At 34.2% G+C, this 21,276-nt stretch overlaps 4 protein-coding genes across 6 annotated transcripts; 3 read left to right on the forward strand and 1 right to left on the reverse strand.

Annotated features, from left to right (window-relative positions):
- Positions 1 to 3,744: 3,744 nt before the first annotated feature.
- Positions 3,745 to 7,522, forward strand: LOC140978182 (uncharacterized). 2 transcript variants are annotated; one of them, XM_073443031.1, is made up of 3 exons: positions 3,745 to 3,884; positions 5,322 to 5,377; positions 5,507 to 7,522. In XM_073443031.1, the coding sequence occupies exons 1-3, from the start codon at positions 3,864 to 3,866 to the stop codon at positions 6,990 to 6,992; spliced, it is 1,563 nt and encodes a 520-aa protein (XP_073299132.1). In that variant the 5' UTR covers positions 3,745 to 3,863; the 3' UTR covers positions 6,993 to 7,522. The 2 variants fall into 2 exon arrangements, with proteins under 2 accessions (XP_073299132.1, XP_073299131.1); XM_073443030.1 differs by having other exon boundaries at positions 5,322 to 7,521.
- A 1,766-nt stretch (positions 7,523 to 9,288) lies between these two features.
- Positions 9,289 to 11,534, forward strand: LOC140978183 (uncharacterized). Of its 2 annotated transcripts, XM_073443032.1 has the most exons (5): positions 9,289 to 9,731; positions 10,264 to 10,327; positions 10,661 to 10,825; positions 10,963 to 11,028; positions 11,164 to 11,534. In XM_073443032.1, the coding sequence occupies exons 1-5, from the start codon at positions 9,451 to 9,453 to the stop codon at positions 11,296 to 11,298; spliced, it is 711 nt and encodes a 236-aa protein (XP_073299133.1). In that variant the 5' UTR covers positions 9,289 to 9,450; the 3' UTR covers positions 11,299 to 11,534. The 2 variants fall into 2 exon arrangements, with proteins under 2 accessions (XP_073299133.1, XP_073299134.1); XM_073443033.1 differs by lacking the exon at positions 10,661 to 10,825.
- Positions 11,535 to 12,116: 582 nt separating this feature from the next.
- LOC140979179 (uncharacterized) lies at positions 12,117 to 13,310 on the reverse strand. Its single transcript, XM_073444513.1, has one exon. The coding sequence runs from the start codon at positions 13,308 to 13,310 to the stop codon at positions 12,117 to 12,119; it is 1,194 nt and encodes a 397-aa protein (XP_073300614.1).
- A 3,224-nt stretch (positions 13,311 to 16,534) lies between these two features.
- Positions 16,535 to 19,378, forward strand: LOC140978887 (uncharacterized). Its single transcript, XM_073444130.1, has 6 exons — positions 16,535 to 16,692; positions 17,252 to 17,361; positions 17,457 to 17,833; positions 18,133 to 18,181; positions 18,265 to 18,367; positions 19,174 to 19,378. Exons 1-6 carry the CDS (start codon positions 16,620 to 16,622, stop codon positions 19,236 to 19,238), a joined length of 777 nt encoding a protein of 258 aa, XP_073300231.1. The 5' UTR covers positions 16,535 to 16,619; the 3' UTR covers positions 19,239 to 19,378.
- The last annotated feature ends 1,898 nt before the right edge of the window (positions 19,379 to 21,276 follow it).

Below are 21,276 nucleotides of genomic sequence, written 5' to 3' on the forward strand. Positions count from 1 at the left end.
TCGAAATTAAGTATGAATTAACGGGAAATATTGAAATAGAGGAAATATACAATGAAAACGAATTCAAATTTTCTGTTAATAGCTTCGAACATTAGCAAATTTAATTCTAAAAAAATGATGGGATAATGATTATGATGATACATGACACTGAAGATTAATTTAGAGTGGTGGTATTTTTTGACCCTTTTCTGAAATAGAATAGTGATATTTCAATTATTAATTTAAGGAAATGAATCTTCATTTAATAAAATTGTTGGAAATGAAGGTTTCTTAGTTCAATATTTTAAGCAAATATATTTTGAGCATAGAAGAGGTTAGGGATGACAACTTTCCCCATAGGTTCGGGCCCCGCAGGGAAAACTTGGAACGTGGATGAGATCCCTGATTTTTTGGGTTCGGTTCGAGTTTGGGTATTTTTTAAAATCTCCGAAGTAGTTCGCGACAGATATGAGCTTAATATCCCCATCTCCAAATCCGTCCCGGCCCATTGTCATCTTTAGAAGGGGTGAATGGAGTATTTATTAACTTTATTTTCAATTTTTGTGTTTAAATATATTGATTTTTTTTCTCAAAATACAATTCGTGTCCATAGTCTTTCTTTAAACCCTTAGCGCCTAAATCTTAAACATTCTTAGTAGATGTTTTCAATACTACCAAATTTTATTTATTGAATTTACAAATTTGTCTGATATATAATTTTTTCTAAAAAAAATTCTACTAAAATCTTTAACTTTCTTATTATAGCTAATTCTCTGAATTTTTCTCTGAGATTCATATTTTATGATATTATTAATATATTAAGATTCATAATTATTGATATAAATTCTACTAAATAATTTATTAAATTATTTATTTTCAATTATTAGTTAAAAAAATATAAAATATTTTAGTATTAAATTTCATATTATTATATTATTATATACTTATCATGTTATTGTACTATTGCATATATAATTATTTTTTTTCTTATATCTTCTTGTGATACTATAATTTATTACTTAATTAGAAATTACACTAAAATATAATTAAAAAATTGCTTTAAAATCATAAAAGAACATGTAGAGAGAAAATTAAAAGGATAAAATATTTAAAGGTAGTATAAAGATGGATTATTTGAGAAATTTAATATAGGAGTTACATTTTATTCTTGAAGTGATATAAGTTACTACAATCAATATATATTGTTGTGATAATTCATTAGCATTTGTTAGACTATTAATTATATATTATGTGGAATAATTAGGCTACTAAATAATTATATATTAGATGGAATAAATAAAAAAATTTGATATTTCATTTTTACGCTTAGTCTCTTACAACAATTAGAAATTACATACATATCTTTATTGAATTTTTGGATTTATATTGATGAGGTGGTCATTTTTATTTTTTGACAATTGGCAAAACATAGCCAATGATCTACACTTTTATAGATATATAGATAAAAAAAATATTTTTATTATCAAACATATATTCATTTTTAATACATAGATTTCCCATAAATTGTGTAGAAAATTTCCATGCAAATCTAACAACATTCAATTTAAGGGGTTAGTAGAAAATTTACAATGAATAACTTATTCTTTTTATATTTTTATAAGTATAAAAGTTAAATATATATTCTTTTAATATTTTTAATGATTTTTTAAAATTAAAAAATATATTCTTGTAATATTTTTTCTATGTCCTTAAATTTTATATACTTGTTCCACCAATGTCCATGCAATTAATACAAGCAATGCATAGTTTTGGACAATGTGGTAAAATCACAATTGAAAAACTTTGCTCATCATCCATACTTTTATAGGTATATAGATATAGATTTCTTTTAGTCTGGTGACAAAATGCTCCATCCTTAATATCTTTATATAAAAGTCAAGTCCCCTGCGCAATCACGAAGGTCCACAACTTAATTTTGATTGGAACCCAAAAACATGGTGCGCTGATTAATGATGGTAAGAAGAAAATAAGACCAGTACTTGGTAATATTATGTCCTTGGACCTATCTCCTCTCGAAAAATTAGTTCAAGAAAAAAAAATTGTTCATATATACAACTCTCAAAAACTTAATTATGCCGATCAGAGACATCTAACACAAACCAACCATGCCAAAAATAAACATATGGAAGCGTGAATTTTACAAAACACCAGTGGGTGCAGTGATAACGAAAGTCTGTGCAGTGATATCATGTTAAGATCATTGATTTGAGCTTAATTCAACCTTAAAAGTTAGTATAAAGACGATGATTGTCCAAGTCCGTATATATAATTCTCAATAATTTAATTCACTAGAAGTGGGACATATGACAATACTAGAACGAGAAACAAGCGTCATATTATACGGATCCCAGATTACATGTACATTATCTCAATGAATCCACAAAATACTACGAACCTACTCATGGCGACAAATTAACTGCTACTAAAAGCCGTGAACCAATCCGGATACAGGGGAGGATCGTTAATCATGAATCAACATCCCATCACCAGAGAATTTAAAGCATTAGTCGACACAGCAGTATTTCATAAACAGAAAATCAACATAACTGATATACCACCTGCAAGCCAGAACAACAGTAAGGAAGCAAAATCATTGGTATCAATGAATGCCTTGTTATTTTTACTTTTAACTGAAAAACCAGGTATAGTTATTGATATAGACGATTTCTGTAAAGACTTCAATGTATTGATCATAAAGCAAGAGGCAGATTCAGGAGTCGCTCCTTGTCTTGTTATTCTTTGGTCAGAAGGGGGGCCATCTCTCTGTCTGACATATGCTTTGCTCTTGTATTTGGAACTTCTAGCTTGCTTTGGTTGATAAGTTGGATACTGACATGGAATTATCTCTCCATTGATGTACTTATCACCTACAGTCAATTAAATAATAGGATTCAAACTATCAAATTGAGGAGATTTTATTTATATAAACGTCTAAAATTCATTATATGCATCTTACTCAAAATTAAAATGAAAGATTTGAAATTTCTTAGCTTACTCGAGTGTATGTATTTTTTGTTTCAATTTCAAATTCAATCTCCAACCTATTTATTTGAAATATATGACAAGTCCTCATCTCTCGATCCAAAATCTTTACACTTCATATTTTATTGAATATGTCTCTTGTGAGACGGTCTCACAAATCTGTATCTGTGAGACGGGTCAATCCCACTAATATTCACAATAAAAAGTAATACTTTTTGCATAAAATGTACTAATTTTTCTTAGATGACTCAAATAAAGAGATTCGTGTCACAAAATATGACCCGTGAGACCGTCTCACACAAGTTTTTGCCTATTTTATTACAAAGCAAGATGATCTTAAACAACTAACTCTTCTGTAATAATATCTTATCCATCTTAATTTTTTTTAAAAAATTATAAAAATGTTTTTTTATCTATCCATATCATAAATATTTACATAGTTCATACAAAAAACTGGTACAGATAACATGGTACAAAAAAACTGGTACAGATAACATGGTTTTTTTTTGTATAGTTCAAAAAAAATTCTTTTATCATATTAAATGGAGTAAAAAGGTTTCCCTGGAAGAACGGAAAAAAACAGAAGTAATAAAAATGGCTGCTTTGTGATTCAGTCACGCCTCTTTCTGTGTGGGCGTTTCCATCCCATGTTTCTCAACCTATTAAAAAACTGTTGCTGCAAATAAAAAAAAACCCCATTCTTACCGAATTCCACGTGAATTCCTTCGAGAGATGGTGAAATATTTTCAAGTAAAATTGGATATTTTGGCTCTGTAGAGCATGAAATGGGGATATAGGAAGAAAACTTTGGGGCCTTGGGTGAAACAGTTGTTGGATAGGCTCATATCCTTGGCATCTATCTTCACTTGCATCGTCTCTGAATGATATTAGAACACCTGCAGGTCCTTCTCATTCCATCCGTGAAATTATGTGATTTTTGTTTTTTCTTCTGTCAGTGTACTTATCCGAATGAATTAGTTAAGTACTCCATTTCTTCCTGAAATAATGTAGTTAATGGGCTCTTAGAAATAGAAGATCTATGCGTCTTGTTCGCTTAGATATGTTGTGCCTATGACGTGCTTGATAAAATGCCTGCAGATTAATACTGGGTTAGTTTTGGAGTTGTTAGTTCATGACCTGCTAGCTGTTTACATCTAATGCTCAATTTGCATTTGTCTGTTTTCAACGTATGTGATACTATAGTTTTCAGTCTGATTTCCTCAATACCTGCCATTACCTGGTTGACTTCGCTATACCAAGTGTTACGATGGATCCCTGGTGTTTATTTCATGTAAGACACAATTTAACACACCTCTCACCTTTCTGTCTGAATAAGAAACAGTTAGTGCTCGGGCCTCTAGGAAAAAAAACAAGTATGCATTTTATTTCTATTGCTAAATATAATTTTGATTTTAACATTTTTTATCTAAATGTTCCCTTTGATTTAAAAAAAAAATCAAATTTTTTTCATGTTTGTACTTGATTTTTTTTAATCATTTATTTGATTTTTAAGATACTTGTGACTTGTGAGCCATCTATTTATCAAAAACCTCAGCGCAGCCACAAGCCTCTCGGCCTGATGACACCTAGTGTCCTAATTTGGAGCAGATCTCGAGTTCAAGGGCCATGTAAAAAACGCCTCCCCTGATATAAAAAACAGAAAGGAAAAACCTCTGAGCAAATAGCAAAAATTCTTCATAATTTGTTCCATGTCTGTCTGTACACTTAACTTCTATCTATTTTCGAACCTTTCCATGTTAATTTCCCAGAAATCAGGCAACTTGACCTAATTTTCTCCCAACATCACGCAATTTATCTAAAATCTTCATTCTATCAGGTGTGAAAAATTAGGAACGTGGACTGTTGTGAGAGCTCTATGACTATTGGTCAGTCACTCAGTCTGGTCGTTTAACGCCAACGACCTCATAACAACTTTGAGATTCGTGTTTTATTTTGCTAGATGATATTTATTACATGAATAAATGTACTATTTAATTTGTAAATCTGTTTGATCTGGTATTTTTGGTTTAATGATTAACTGGTCGATATCTAAAGTGGACTGATAACTGATTATATGATATGCCAAGAACATAAATCAACAATATTATGTCTGACAAATTATTGTTATGTATAATACGTTCTTACGTGAGTAATACACAGTATAGAATTTGGTTAATTTGTGCTGTTTAGAGAGGAAAAGTATTAGTATACGCTAAATTGTTGTAGGTTTAGTGTTTATTTGAATAGTAAAGAGTGAGCAAATTGTGACTGGATCTTGCTGATTCAATCAACCATCTGTCTGCAGAACTGCTTTATAATTTGTATCTTGGAATGAACAGAATATGTTACAGTCAGTCAGAAGATTGTGCACCATGACCACCAAGTATAGTTACAAGTCAGTACTATGTTTCCAATCTTCAATTTTCGCAACCGCATTTTCGACTCTCGAACTTCCACAAAATCCGTTATATCCTCCTATATGCTGTAAGAATAATTCTAAAATCGATGAATCCTATGTACTCAGCCAGCTCTCCGATCTTTTGCCCATCTCGAGTCACAGACATGCTGCTAATCCACCACCTCATAATCCATTGGAATTTGGGGTTATAGATGAATTTTTATTACCAGAAGATAAGTTGCGTGGAGTTTTCCTCCAGAAACTTCGCAGCAAAACTGCCATTCACCGTGCTTTGAGTGATGTTGGGGTGGAACTGAATTGTGAATTATTTGCTAAAGTAGTGAATAGGGGGAATTTAGGTGGTGAGGCGATGGTTGTGTTCTTCCATTGGGCAGTCAAGCAGCCAAATATATCAGACAATGTTTTGACTTACAATGTTATTCTCAAAGCTTTAGGGAGAAGGAAATTCTTTGCGCATATGTTGGAAATGCTAAATGAAATGATCGTTAAAAAGCTGATTCCTAATTCTGAAACTCTTTATATTGTTATGGATAATTATATGCGAGCTCACCATGTTTCTAAAGCAATTGGGGTTTTCAAAGATTTGGGGAACTATGGATTAAAATGTGATGAGGAAACATTGAATGTTACCCTTCGTTGTTTGTGCGCACGGTCCCATGTGGGTATTGCATGGTCTTTGTTCACTAAAATGAGGGAGAAGGTGCAATGTTGTAGCACTACATATAACATAATCATTGGTGGATGGTCAAGTTTGGGTCAGGTTAATGAAGTCGAGAAGTGTTTAAAAGCTATGGTGGATGACGGAGTTAAACCTGATTGTGTGACGTATAGTTATCTTATTGAGAGTCTGGGGAGAGCTGGTCGAGTTGATGATGCTGTAAATATTTTTGATTTCTTGGAGGAGAATGGGGATAAGCTGAGTACTGCAGTATACAATGCAATGATATTCAATTTTCTTGCTCGTGGAAATATTGATGAAGCTTTGAAATATAAAGAGCAAATGCTGACTAATAGCTGTGAACCGAACATGGATACCTATGTTAGAATTATTCGGCATTTCCTAAAAATCAGAAGAGTTGCGGATTCTATGGAGATGTTTGATGAAATGTTAGATCGGGGGATAATTCCTTCCACGGGAACCTTGACCGAGTTTCTTGAACCTTTGTGCAGATATGGACCACCATATGCTGCGTTGATGATCTATAAAAAGGCAAAAAAGGCAGGATGCAGAATATCGTTTACGGCATATAAGCTATTGCTTATGAGATTGTCTAGATTTGGGAAATGTGGGATGCTACTTAGCATATGGGATGAAATGCAAGAAAATGGATATTCTTCTGATACGCAGGTTTATGAGTATATTATAAACGGGTTATGCAACACTGGGCGGCTTGAAACAGCGGTCCTTGTCATGGAGGAATGTCTTTACAATGGGTTTTTTCCCGATAAAGTTATCTGCAGTAAACTGAGTAACAAGTTGATGGATTCGAACAGAACAGTGATGTCTTACAAGCTTTTTCTCAAGTTAAAGAATGCTCGTGTAAATGAAAATGCACAGCGATATTGGCGTGCCAAAGGGTGGCATTTTTAAGCTATTTCATATTTATTTGTGATAAACGGACTATGCAACACTGGGCGGCTTGAGACAGTGGTCCTAGTCTTGGAGGAATGTCTTTACAAGAGGTTTTCTCCCGATAAAGTTTATTTGTAGTAAACTGAGTAAGAAGTTGATGGATTCAAACAGAACAGTGATGTCTCACAAGCTTTTTCTCAAGTTAAAGAGTACTTGTATAAATGAAAATGCACAGCGATATCGGAGTGCCAAAAGGTGGCATTTTTATGCTATTTCATATTTATTTGTGATGAATGGGCTATGCAACATTGGGCGGCTTGAAACGACGGTCCTTGTCCAGAGATGCAATTGTAAGAGCAGTACGGATGCGGCGGCTGAGAGTTTCTTTAGTCAAGTAAAAGTGTTAAATTTTGCGTACCGTAATCGAATACATAGAACGTCGGATTGTTGAGAACTAGACGAATAAGCTATCAAGTCCCTAAAAAGAAAAGACCCCATCAATAATAGTGCTTCATTATTGACCCCTCAAAACCTGAAAGCATCAATTAAGCTCCACCGCCCAATAAATAATTCATCCCACCTCAATTACATTATACAACACTTAACCACTGAGACATCGTAACAAATAATAATGATTGTGTTTTTCAAAAAGTATTAAAATAAAATAGTACGAGTTTGTATTTCGTATATAGTTTACAATCATGTTTGTTCTGCGCAAAAACAAACTTGTATGAGATCTTTTTGTTCTAACGGATTAATTTTGTGATAGAGGTCTCTGACTCGACTGGATTGATGAAAAAATATTATTTTATGTGTCTTATATTTAGGGTTGTGTGTAATTTTACATTGATTAAGAAAATTATTAGAAAAAGTAATTTTTACAAAGAATTTTTTTTATTTTAATCTTATTTAATGAATGCTTTAATATGATAAAAAAATTTGATAAAGTTAGTTAATGTATATAATTATAAGAGTAGATTGGTAGAATACATATTTGAGACTGATGAAAAAAAAAATGTAACATTTATATTTGAGATAGATAGAGTATTTTAAATGTTAATAACATTATTTTTCATTATATGTATGGACTGTATCGATTCGTCTTACAGATATATGAGAATGTCCTATATGAGACCTACTCTTTGGTGTATATGATATATAAATTTTTTATTTTTAAATAAAACTTTATGCTACACCTTTTGTCCTAAATATAAATCTCAAATTTCATTTTGTGTCATCCCAAATATATTGTCCGATATTTATATTTAGTATTATTTAATAATCTACCCTTATTTATTAAATGCATTAGATACTTCTAACAAATTTTTATATCATTTTAAAGTACTCACTAAATAAAGATAAAATGAAAATTTTCTTTGTAAACCTTGATTTTTAATAAAAAAATTTTTTTAATGAAAATACACATAAGTTTAAATATATGGGAAAGATGAAATATATAATTAACGTAATTGAATCTCGAATTCAAAATCTCGCCCAAAAATTAAAATATTGGTGCCAAATATGTTATAAGCCCTCAGAATCGACCTTGAATTTCTGTGTAAGAGACGCCATCACGTTTTTATAATATGCAACATAAAAAAGAGTGGTATTCTCTTAAAGACTCAAATGACATCTGATATCTATTTATGTGAGGATATCTTATATACTAGATACATTTTGAAATATTTTGATTATTAAATTATTGGGGAACTTGTACCGCTAGAATTTTGATTATTAAATTGTTGGGGAACTTGTACCGCTAGAATTTTGATTATTAAATTATTTGAAAATTTGAAAAAAAAAAAATCAACTAAATACTTTATTGATGAATTGGAGGTTCAAGTTTTTCATATAATAGCGACTGTCCTCTCCTATGTTGAGTCAGCTTTTATCCTTAAAGATCTATTTAGATCATTTGAAGGATGTCTTAATATATATATAATATTAAATTATTAAAGTTGGCCATACTTAAGTGCGTAAAACGATCCGAGTCAAATAGTAGTAAAAAAATATAAGATTCGAATTAAGTTTATTCGATTTCAATATAAATTTAAAGTTGAAAAATTTTAAATTATTTAGCTCAAATTTACGTTTGATTATAATCGTTCACACTTATTCACTAATTATTCGAACTATTGTTCGAATGTTAAGATTCGAAAACTTGAAATGTACGGATGGTTCGAATGTATGTATTTATAATGGAAAAAATAAATAATAAATCTTTTTTAAAGAAACCATAATCTTTTTTTTTGGATAGCCTATATTCTTGTGCTGACTTGGCAACATCATCATCCTCAATTTTCGCTGGCACAAATGATTTGGCTTTTCCTTTCCATTCTCTCCACTACGGAATCTGCTTCATTATCTTTTCAATAAATTATACCTCCTCTCTTAAAATCCCAAAACCGGACGTCATTTACCGGAAAAAGGGGCCGTAACAAGAAAAGAAGTCGACCCCTTTTGAATAAAGACGGAGATGGAGGTGAAAGGTGGTGCGGCGGCTGCGGCGGCGGATGTGGAGGCGTCGGAGGAGGAGAGTTTGTTGATGGAAGGGATGGCCGTGTTGGATTTTGACATGCTTTGTTCAACGGTTGCCATGCAGGCCCACAAGGGGAAATGGGGGAAACTGAATGATGATAATGAAGAAGAAAATCTTGTATCTGATTATCAAAATGGAGGGGGAGTTTTTAGGATGTGGGAAGGTGAGATTATTTACGACTGTTTTGATGCTCGAGCCGTAGCTCTTCAATCCACATGGTATTCTCTGTTTTCTCCTCCTCATTTATTTTCACTTAAATGATCGTTGAAAAAAGAAATCTTTTGGATTTCGAGTGCTGCATTTTTATTCTATTTCTAAAGATGGTATTGAAACTTTGATTTTGCTTATTCTGGTGTTTGTGTTATTTCTTAATCCCCGAATGTTAAATTGCTGAGCTTGGATGCTTCGATGTTGCTTTTCGCTTTACTTTGTCTTGTTAGAAATTGGAATTGTGTGTTCGGTTAGTATGGTATCTGTGGATTGTGGAACCAAGGTAAAGATAATAATCTTTTTGTTGTTAGAGATTGTTGGGACATTTTACTAACTAAAGATATAGTTATCCCTTAGTTTTGCTATGTATATATCTTTGCGTGCTCTCTTGATTTGATGGTTTTGACTAAATTTTGTGGTGTTGTCATGCTACAGCTTATCTCAGTGCTTTGCCGATGGTGAAGTTTGATTTTTAGAATTCTTGTTTTGCATTTTTCTTGATGGGGAGCATATGTATCATCATACTGTCTTGTATTGCAGTTGTCCATGTTATAGATTTGGCAAGAATATGAAACGAGCTGGATTTGGTTCTTGTTTTCTTCAGGTAAATATGCTTTCTTTCATTGGCAAAATCTTTTTCATCCAAACTGAGGCATGCCCAATGTGAAATACCGTGTTATTCAGGCCCCTCCATTCGAAGTTCCCTATGGCTTGTGTTTGCTCGTTACAATTATTTTTGTCTACCAGTGTCTGTTTCTTCACTTCTGAACTGGCCTAAGAAGACGGAAGCAATTGTGTGCAATTTCGATGTCTTTTCATTGATGATCAAATTTTAGTTCATGTTATTCGCAATTTTGTCATTTTTACATCTAGAGTTTGATCTTCATTTTTCGTCTTTGGAAGGATTTTTCCTTACTGAGTTCAACTAATGGTGCAGGGATCTATTCACTTTATTCTTGCAGTTGCAGCCCTGTTCAACCTGCTAGCATTTATATTTACTCGGAGACGTAGCTTTCTATATTTGGCCATTTTATTTACAGTTTCAGTTGGAACATATATTGGATTTTACCGAACACTGATTAGGAAAAAATTCAATATAAAAGTAAGCATTCCATTTTTAAAATTGTTTCGAATTATATAACGTGAGATATTTGGAGTATTAAAATGAAAGGGTCTGTTTTTTACTTTTGCTATCTTAGTTTTTGAAAAAGAATGCCACTTGTGTTTACTTATTTGCAGGGTAGTGAGAGTTCTTTCGATGACTGCGTGTACCATCTAATTTGCCCGTGCTGCACTTTATGTCAGGTCCGTCCCCATTCTATGCTGAAATTCCCATGTTTATACATTGCTAAAAGATAATCGGTATCACAACCTGGTTTGCATTAGCGTGCCAAGCCTAAAACCTTCACACTGAAACACGGCCATATTGACAACGTACAGGAGTCAAGAACATTGGAGATGAACAACGTCGAAGATGGAATCTGGCATGGCAGAGGGGACACCATATGTATAGGTACCGTGTCAACAAAGTCGCCTGAATGCCTAGGTATGCAAAAAGACTCAAATGACAGTTAGGCGGGCATTCTCTTGGTTGTTCCCCCTCAAGCTGAGTGTTGTTTCATGTTTCTTGTTTACGAAGCTAGATGAAAATAATGCCCATTTTCAAGTGAGATTATTTTGCTCAAGTTCTACTGTATATATATCTGTACATTTTGAAAGGGTTGCAATTGCAAATGTAATCGTAACTCGTGTACGAATATTGATATAATTTTCTTGGTTGTATGCAGAAACTAATCGATATTCGCTGTTCCTTTGAAGGGTGATTGACACAAATTTTTACATAATGTTACTATCTTTACAAAATTCTCACAAAAAACAATGCAGAATTGGATTTATTAATCATCTCTCGTGGGACAGGAGATGCTGCTTGTCTTCATAGCTCTATTTTATGGCCTGTATAGAACCTGAGGACTTCGAGCCCCTGTGGTACAGGGGTTGGAGTTAGATTAACTAACATATGATAGATTATTTTCTTTTGGGGAAATGCTTGGTCAATTCAATATTCTTGAACGGGAATCTATACAAATACTTATCATACATTTTACTCTCGGACTTCTACCCAAGTCCTCAAACGGTGTTGATATTCTACACAGACTGCAAATGCTTCTCACAAGGTTGACATTTTTTTACCAATCGATCATACTTACATAGTATGGCAGTCCAAATCAAATCGTGTACAAGATCCAATCAAATGCACGAAAGTAAAAAACACGATATGCAAGGTTAATTGTCACATTGCACGCCTGCATTTTCAAGGTCCCTGAGATAAGTGACCCTGCCCGCCACCAGAAGCTACTATGCCTGGATAAGCACCTGGAACAATGGCTGCATTTCTAATCCCTCGTGAAATACATCGCTTGGTTCGCACCATCGTGAACAACCCGGGAATTCAAATCATAAGGCCTAACACTAGCTCCATATACTCGACCCGTACTTGATACTGTTTGAGGAAACCCAACGGGTACTTGACTCGGAACAACAGGGTATGGCTGGACAAATTGAGGCTGCATTGGGACCGGTTGCACCGAAATATTAGCGGGTTGAACTTGATGCCCACTGGGCACATAGTAAACAGCCGACACGTGTTGCATAGCTGGACCAGGGTAGTGCCACATGGTTCCTGGCCCACTTGAATATGTGGGTGGCTGAGGAAGACCAGTATTTTCGCGGAGTATATCATGACCAACTCGGCTTTTCTTTACCTGGTCCATAGTTTGAACAGGGTTTAGAGGTTTGGTTTTCACAAGCGGAAGATCCGGAATTGCTTGCACGTTTGGTGGCGCCAAGGAAGATGAAGTGGATCCGAAAGGTGAAGAAACAACCGGAGCAGGTGAACATGGATCGGAGATTGAAACATTATCGTTCAAAAGGTTTTTGTTTCTGAGCTTGGGTTCTTTCAACGTGTCATCCTGATTATCCAGCCCGAATAAGTAATCCGGAACTTCGGAGACGATGGATGACACCTCGGACCGGCCGCGCTCCAGAACCGGGCCCAAACCCGGCCCCCCATTCAAGACGTCTACGAACCAGTTCTCGCACTTAGACGAGCCGTCCAGGAGCGAGCTTATACTGGTGGTCCTGGAGGATGTACCATCAATGTTGAAAAGAAAGAGCCTAAGCCTAGCCGATTTATTCTGTGAGAGCCGATCGAACTCTTCCATCATGTTCTCAACATCCTCATCGGCGGTGACAGTTATCAGAGCGTCGAGGTCTTCGTTTGGAAGTTGGTACTTTATGCTGACTTTGGCTGTACTCGCCAGCTTTGAGAGCTTTGAGAGGAGAGAAGAAAAGGTCGTGTGTCGGTGAACCACCACAATTCGGGTGTCTCCGCCGACGTAACGAAGCTGGTTGTCATGCGGGCGGGGTAGGATCTTCCCGCCAAAGCTGCACATGAACCGGACCCTTGCCTGCTGGGCGGTGGCGCCGTCATCGTGGAGGTGGTGATGGTGATCGGAGCGCGGCGTTGACGATAACGAATCGGCAGGGCCGGAGTCCATTTCAGCTACCTGACAGTGTAAAGCTGCCATCAATCAACTTGATCAAAATTCGATACAGTTAACAAAAAAAAACCGAATTTTTATAGGGGAGAATTCATCACGACTGTAAAATGAAATGGAAAGAGAGTGAAAGAGAAATGGATTGGTGGGGAGTTAAGGGGAGGTGGTGGTGGGACTAAACAAAGCACGGGTCCCAGCTGTGTGTTTTTCTGAGACGTGGTATCCGATTATATTTTGTCTTGATATACATCCTCTACTTAATCAAACTACTAAAATAAAGAGATGGATTTCATACACACACCAGATATTGTACTTTTTAGGCCTAACCAATGGGTACCTCACAGTGTGTGTTCTTAGGACTGCTCCGAAGGGTTACAAGGTAAGTTTTGACAAATGAAATTATGTTGGACTCCTAGAACTCGGCCATTGTTTAACTAGTTCGAGGGTTTTGTATTTTTAGGCATCAGAACAAAATGGATTGGGTAATCTGCTGGTATTGTTTCTTGTTGGAAGTATTTTTTCTGGTGTCGCTCTTGATTTGCCTTGGATAATCGGTAATGGGAAGTTCTGAGAACTCTGCATTTGCTTTAACCAACCTCAAACTTGAACGAAGAGGTTACAAAGAAAGAATATCATATTACAGGGTCTACAATGTCACCATGTCTGTAGAATACAATCCTGAACGTCCTCTGGTAGTGATCCCTAAACGACACAAATCATGTCTTAATGGCGACGTACACGTATAGAAGATAAAACACTAGCTCTGCGTCCTCTTGTTGACACTAACACATGTTCTTAGTAAAGCTCAAATTTCTTTCGAACTGTAGCTCAAGTCAAGTTTGATGCATAACTCCAATCCATACATTTATACTTACAAACAGTAACTTTATCGTATATTTTAATCCTTAACAGAAAATTCCAAAACTTTTAAGCAATTCGATCATCCCAAGAAGGCAACTTGAATTCATTCCACCCCAAAAGACCAACAAAAAATACCATTATAAACTAGCATATCCATCAGATGCAATATGATGCATACGAGTCATGCAAGTGACAAATATTCAGGTTTAATCCTCACAGGCACACAAAGAAGAAAAGGGTTTGGCCAACTAATCTTCATTCCTAGCTAGTTAGCAGATACAATTTTGAAAGACAACCCAATTTCATTTTCATGAACCACTGTGTTCAATCTCAACCTCAAGCATGGCTTCGACAAAATCTGAATGCATAATAACTTCAGGATTCAGCATCACTCAGTTCCCCATACACACAGTTTTAACAAACAAGTCCTTTATCAACTACTTGAGAAATGCCACTCTCCTTGTCAAACAAACTGCCATTCCATGCATGTAAACTTGTTCAGCAGCTTCACAGAAGCCGACTTCGAATTAAAGAACTTAAACCAAGCTTCCCGATACTTTTAACAAAAGACTTGTAGCTAATTTTTGTCCAAAATATTTCAAACAGCCTCTGAATTTCATACTTCTCCAACATAACATTATCAGTACATAACGGATTCGTCAAACCGACCATGGCAAACGTTTGTTAAAACAAAAACATGTTTATTTCATGGCTTTTTTTGGAGTATGGATACCACCTGAGAGGAAGTATCTTATATTCCGTTATAACTGAGAAGGCACTATGCTATAGGGTTCGGAAAAACCTGTTCTATGTTTCTGGCCTGGATGACTATGATCAAAATGTGGCATTAGCTTTACTAAAAGGATATGCTTGTTTATATTTCCACAATTTTTGAAAACTAATTTTTCAACATGTATTTTTCAAAAATGATTTGGGAATATAATATATTTTTTTATTGTGATTTTCAGAAGGATACATTTTTTGTTCATGTCATTTGAAATATGCCGGATTATTTAATATTTTGAAATATTATTTGATTATTTAATATTTTGGCACTATAATATATTTTATTAGATTATACTTTAGTGATTAATTATCCTTTGGAGTGACTAAAGTATAATATGTAAAGCAGAATGTGAAACTGAGGTAAATATATGTTTGAGAAAGAATGTTAAAATAATGTAACTTGTGCTTCTATGGGGTTAAAAAAAATTCACTTACATTAACATACATATATTTCCAAAGTTTTTTTTTTCATTATCCTCAGCACCATATATCATATCAATACTCATATTTACAATAAAAATTAATATTTTTTACATAAATTTTTTTTATGAATTATCTAAATAAAATATATGTTTCATAAAATTAACCATCTTCCAAAGTTTTTGCGCATATCCTTTCAATTCCACCTTTCACATAATCATTTCAAATCTGATTCTATGATTTTTTTTGAAAAACATAGATAATATTTATATAATGTAGAGAGTGAATAAAAAATTATGAAATATATTTAAATTTAATGATGGATTATGAATTATAAATTTAGTGGCAATTAATTAAAAAATCTAGTCAAAATCACATTTAATATTAGTGAATATTTATATGGCTCCAATAATATATCATCATGATTATTAGGATTTAGTGGTAAAATTTTTTTTGCTCAATTCCAACTTACCGAAATATTTACACTTGAATTTATGTTTGACTAAAGAATTTCGAAAATATAGGCTTTCGAATAACGTACGTTAAGTAGTCAAAATTTTAAGGAAATGTGCTAATGAAAAAAAGAATTTGAATGATCTCGTCACAAAGTGCAGCAATGCTGCCAAAAATAATATAGATTTTTCCTTGTAATAATCATCTTCGCATAATCGAACATGAGATTTTGTTATCTTTTTGGTGATTAAAAAATATTAACAGAAAAAAAACTCAATAAAAAAATTTAAAAGTATTCAGATAAATTTATTAAAAAAACAAATACAACTAGTTATTTATCTGAATAAAAATGTAAATTGTTTCAGTATTTTGATTGTATATTTTAATTATTTAATTAATAATAGGTGGCCCTCTTTACTCTTCGGTTTCTTTTGCATGGCTTTGGCGCTGACTTCACTACTCGCATAAAGCACCGCCAAATCTCGGCCATCACCACCCAATATTCACTCGCTGTCTCTCTATAAATCTCTCTCACACTTGTTGTGAAATCCAAAGGGTTCTTCCATTTTCTCTCACTTGAGATTTCTTGCCATTGTTCATCATTATGGACGACTGGGATGCGCAGAAGATGTGAGCTGCTTTACGCACGTTTTCGATGTTTTCTTGCATCCTTTTTCTTCAAAAACAAATTCTTGGTTTTGTTTTTCTTGTCCTTGATTTTTCTGCTTTCTTCGTGTTAAATAACTTTTGGGTTTTGTGTGTTTGTTTCGATTTTTGGGTTTGTGTTTTTGCAGGCTCGACAAATACATTCATGATTACATGATCAGAAACAACTTGCACACCGCTGCTGAGACTTTCGCCAAAGAGGCTGATATTTCTCCCGAGCCTGCTGGTACATGGATCGATCTATAGTATATGCCATCTTTTTAAGATTCTTTGAATTTACTTTGATTTTTTTTCCTTTCATCATTGATATACCTGTTAATACAAGAACTGAGCTTTATGCAGATTTTTTGTTCTACTTGATTTTTCTCTGAGGTTTATTCATTCATGTGCGGGATTAATAGAAAATTTGCTCTTGTTTCCCAAAAATGAAAAGCTATGGATGCATTCAATTGAGAGGCTTTTTTTATGTAATCTTTTTTTACTAGTTTTTATGTAAAAATATACTAATTGTTCTGATGCGTTTCTGTTACGTTCTTCGAAGATTAATGTCATGATTCTATTGAGAATTCGAGTCATTTTAAGGCAATACTCGGTATGATTTCTGATAATTTTTGCATCTAATATTTGGTATAGATTGCCGACCAAAGAATCAATGTTTTGTGTTTTCTTTATATTCATGGGTGTAGTTTGCTTTATATACTCCGGGAACTTTAGATGTTTGCTTAGCCAAATCACCTGAAAGTGAGCTTTATTAGTTTTAAAGTATAATAACATTTTCTTTTCAGCCGTCAATCCTCCTGAAGGATTTCTGACTGAATGGTGGTCCTTATTTTGGGATGTATACTCTGCTAAACTTCCAAAGCATCCCGAGGCAATTAAAGACTCCTTAGACAAGGTCATGTCTTATGAGCTTTGTTGAGATGTCCTTATATCAGTGTCTTTTATATCAGAAATTAGGCAACATTCCCTTATAAATATCGTCTTATTCAGAACTTTAGCTCAGTGTTGCAAAGGCCAGATATAAATTGTATGCCACCGAGTGTCTGTCCCTCACTGCCAATGCCGAGACTTTCCGATTTTCTTCAAAATGTCTATTCAACAATAATACCAAGGTCAGATATGGGGAATATGCTGCAAAGTGCTCTTCCAACAATGATATCAAGGCCAGAACTGAACTCGAATGGTCTAGGACCGCCTCCAATGTTGGACACCACCATAGGCCAAAGGCAACCGGTAACAAATTGGATATCTGAAAATATGTCGGAGCAAGAGCGTCTCATTCTTTCTGATAGGGACTTGAATTTTAATGCACGGCTCCTAAATGTTGATCAATTAGCTAGCTTTTCTCCATGTTCAGTTAACTCCCGGTAACTTTTATTGGGTTTATTTTTTGTACCTAGATTTCCATTTTACTTATTCTTTTAATGATTATTATTATGTTTGTCTAAGTTAATTTACTAACCTACGTGGGCAAGTCGTGTTAAGCTCTCTTAAATGATTAGACTATGCTATTATGATATATGGAATTTATGTTAAAAGAACTTGTATGCTTTTTCTATCATTTTTGTCATTCAATGACTTGTTCTAAACTATTCTAGTACGTGACCTTTGACGCGATATCCAACAAGATAATAATATGTTATTTAATTTGCAATCCTGATCGCAGCTATCTCCAGAAGAGGGTTCCGCAGAAGCCTCAGCCCCCTGTTTTCATAGTACGTAATTTCAAGAATTGGTCATGTAGGATCATAGGAACAAAAGGTGAGAATTTTACATCATCATTCTACATGTTTTGCAGAATGGCAGGTCTTGTACGTATTTGGGGAGCTCCTCGGCTATAAAGCCAGTGTCACATGAAGCATTGAAACAAAAACAACCTAAAAGTGAACCTGATGATGCTGGTTCGTTTATAACCTGGTCTTTTTTCCACTTTTATATTGCCTAATGAGCAGCATAGTTGCGTGTCTAATAATTGCTCAAATTCTTGCACGATTTTTGTCGTTTCCACTTTCCTCTATTAAACCTCTTGTTTTAATTCTTGAAGCACCAACACACAATATAGAATCTGAGGCCTCTAGAGAGTTAAAGTTTGCATCTCTCATGTTTTTTTGTCAAAATGGTTTAAGAAGCTACAAAAAATTAAGAACCTTAGTATTTTTGAATACAAATCTTTTTCTGAAAGTGATGTATGAGTGCTGGCATTCATTTGAACTCTGACTCAAGTTCATGTTTGAGATGCCAAACACCGTATATGCAAGTAATGTCTTGTACGAATGATTATCTGATATCGTGCTCTAAGAGCCCAGTGTTAATTTATGTCTTCCATACTGTAATATCAAAAGCATGCGATGGACCTGTTTTGGTTTAATTCTTCTAGCAGGTCCGCCAACCTTGATATTGAGTTAGGTCTCTGCCTGTTAAATTTCCTGTAAATGTGATTCTTTTTCAGGAACCGGTCTACATTGCTGGAATCCTATTACTATGCCTGTGATTCTTGATAATTTTCTTCAAGCAAGATTTGTTACAAACATTCTCTTGCTAGAAAATGTTTCTCATACATATGTGAATTGTTTCTAAGCTCGTATTCACTTATGGAACATCACAGTATGATTACTCTAGGACAATATATAGAGAACTCTTCTATCATTATGATTTAGAATTTTTCGGATACTGAGTGACAAAAACTCATGATGCTGCCTCGAATTAGGCTCTTCAACAAGTTCCAACTCCGCGACTTCTACTCCAGCTCCTGCTTCCAAGAACTTATGCTGAATCATGAAGCAATACAAGTAATTAATATTTCTCAAGCATGGTGCAAAGGAACATGCTCGCCTTTTGACACAGAGAAAGTTGTGTAGTCATTACTTGAAGAAGTTTTGTGTCAATCATACTATAGCAATTTTGAAAGGATAAATGGACATCTGATACTATGACTTCTGATTCATCTTTTTTAGCTGAATGTGTGGATTTCATATATATACTTTGATTTACGTTAAATAAGTTGCAGGCTTTCAACTTTGGCAATCTTATTATAACTAAAGTAGGTGGAACTTGGATTTAGCTTTCAAAAGTTGTGACAGTTAAGCCAAGAGTAATGCAGTCAATTATGACAAACAAGGGAAAACTTGAATGATCGTAGGTTATTGAAATTTGTTCTACAACTTCGTCATCTCAATATATATTATAGTTTTGGTATGGAGGTAAATTTTTGGGATAAAATACTGTTAAATGGAGGTTGGACATACCCCTACGAGTTATATGATCCAAAAGATTTTGCAAATAGCTAAGAAGTTTGAAGCCTAACCTCCGATATCAAAACTAGAATTACAATGAGAAAGGTGTGGGGAGGGTGCAAGAGCATAGAAATGGAACATAGGTCAAATTGGGCTAGTCTATTCTTGTGTCCCGTGATTCATAGCCTTACTTATCCACCAAGATCCCTGAAAAAATAGCATGGCCAATTACCTTAACCTGTGTGAGGGTGTTAGAAAGCTTATAGAGTGATGGGAACTCCTCAAAGCGTATCAACAAGGTCGCAACGAGCTATCATTCAAATGACAAAAGTAAGACAATATATGTTTGTGCAAAAAAATTATAACAAAGATGCAATTAATTTTGTCCACAAATACTTTACAAGTTTGTACATCGAAACATAATGCTATTTGTATTATCCAAACCCTGTCGTATGCCAATGAAACAGTTATTATATATGGTGATAATCGTATAACTCAAATGCTTTATGAATCATAAAACAATCCATTTTGAAAATGGGCATTTTGTGAACCCTCCACCAATATCCCTGCTCAATGCGAATTTTCAAAAAAAGTGGCCGGTGAACTGTTTTTATCGACAAAGGAACATGAGGTCAGCAAATGAACAAGACCCGAATGACACGAGCTCTTCTTAATTTCTGTACTTCACCAGGAAGTTCTCTATCTCGAGGAGAATTTCAGCCTAAAGGTTAGTTTTACTTTTCGTCTCCCCTATCTTCTACAGGGATTGATTTACTTTATGTAAGGATACATCAAACCAGACTTGGAGTAATACGTAAAAGGGTTTGAGAGGAATGATGCGTTTAGTGTTCTTGATTAATGAAATTAATAGTAACATCTAGGCATTCCAGCAAATAACACTTGGTAAAAGGGAATATGTGAATTTTTATGGCAAATTTAACAGCAAAAAGGGAATGGAAAAGCTTATGCTAACATGAAAATATTTTATTATGATGTTTATGTGGTCTTCTAAAACTTTCGAGTTTCCAGTTAGTTAGAAAAATAAAAATCCAAGTCTTTATTCGTTTCTGCAGAAAAATGACCTCTGGAAATCCTCTAGTTGACAATGGCTGGATGCAGGGACCCAAGATAGTATCTATATTTTCTGCTTCGGCCAAGTCATCAAAGACCAAGATCATTGCCAATACATTTTGGCTCAGAAGACCTAGCTGTCAGCCAGTATGCGCTTACAAAAAAATTCTGAAATGGACTTGGGCCCATTTCAGAATTTATGCGACCATTTTCAAAATGGGCTCTTATAGAATGGGCTTAAATTGGAGCCTAACTATATTTTTAATTATTGGGCTTAAAACTAGTCCAGATACATAGGTCATACGTGTGCGCGTGTGTGTGTGTACTAAAAGTTTATTTTTTCAATGATATAGAAATTTGGAAATAATATAGACTACCTCATGATTTATTTCGAGTATTTAAACCAAAATTTAACATCAGTTATAATGGAAAATATTTTATAAATTTATATATATAAAAAAAACATGTATTAATTATTATGTACATGCAACATGTGTGCTCAATAT

Source organism: Primulina huaijiensis, chromosome 6, assembly GCF_012295235.1.
Source record: "Primulina huaijiensis isolate GDHJ02 chromosome 6, ASM1229523v2, whole genome shotgun sequence".
Classification (NCBI taxonomy): domain Eukaryota; kingdom Viridiplantae; phylum Streptophyta; class Magnoliopsida; order Lamiales; family Gesneriaceae; genus Primulina; species Primulina huaijiensis.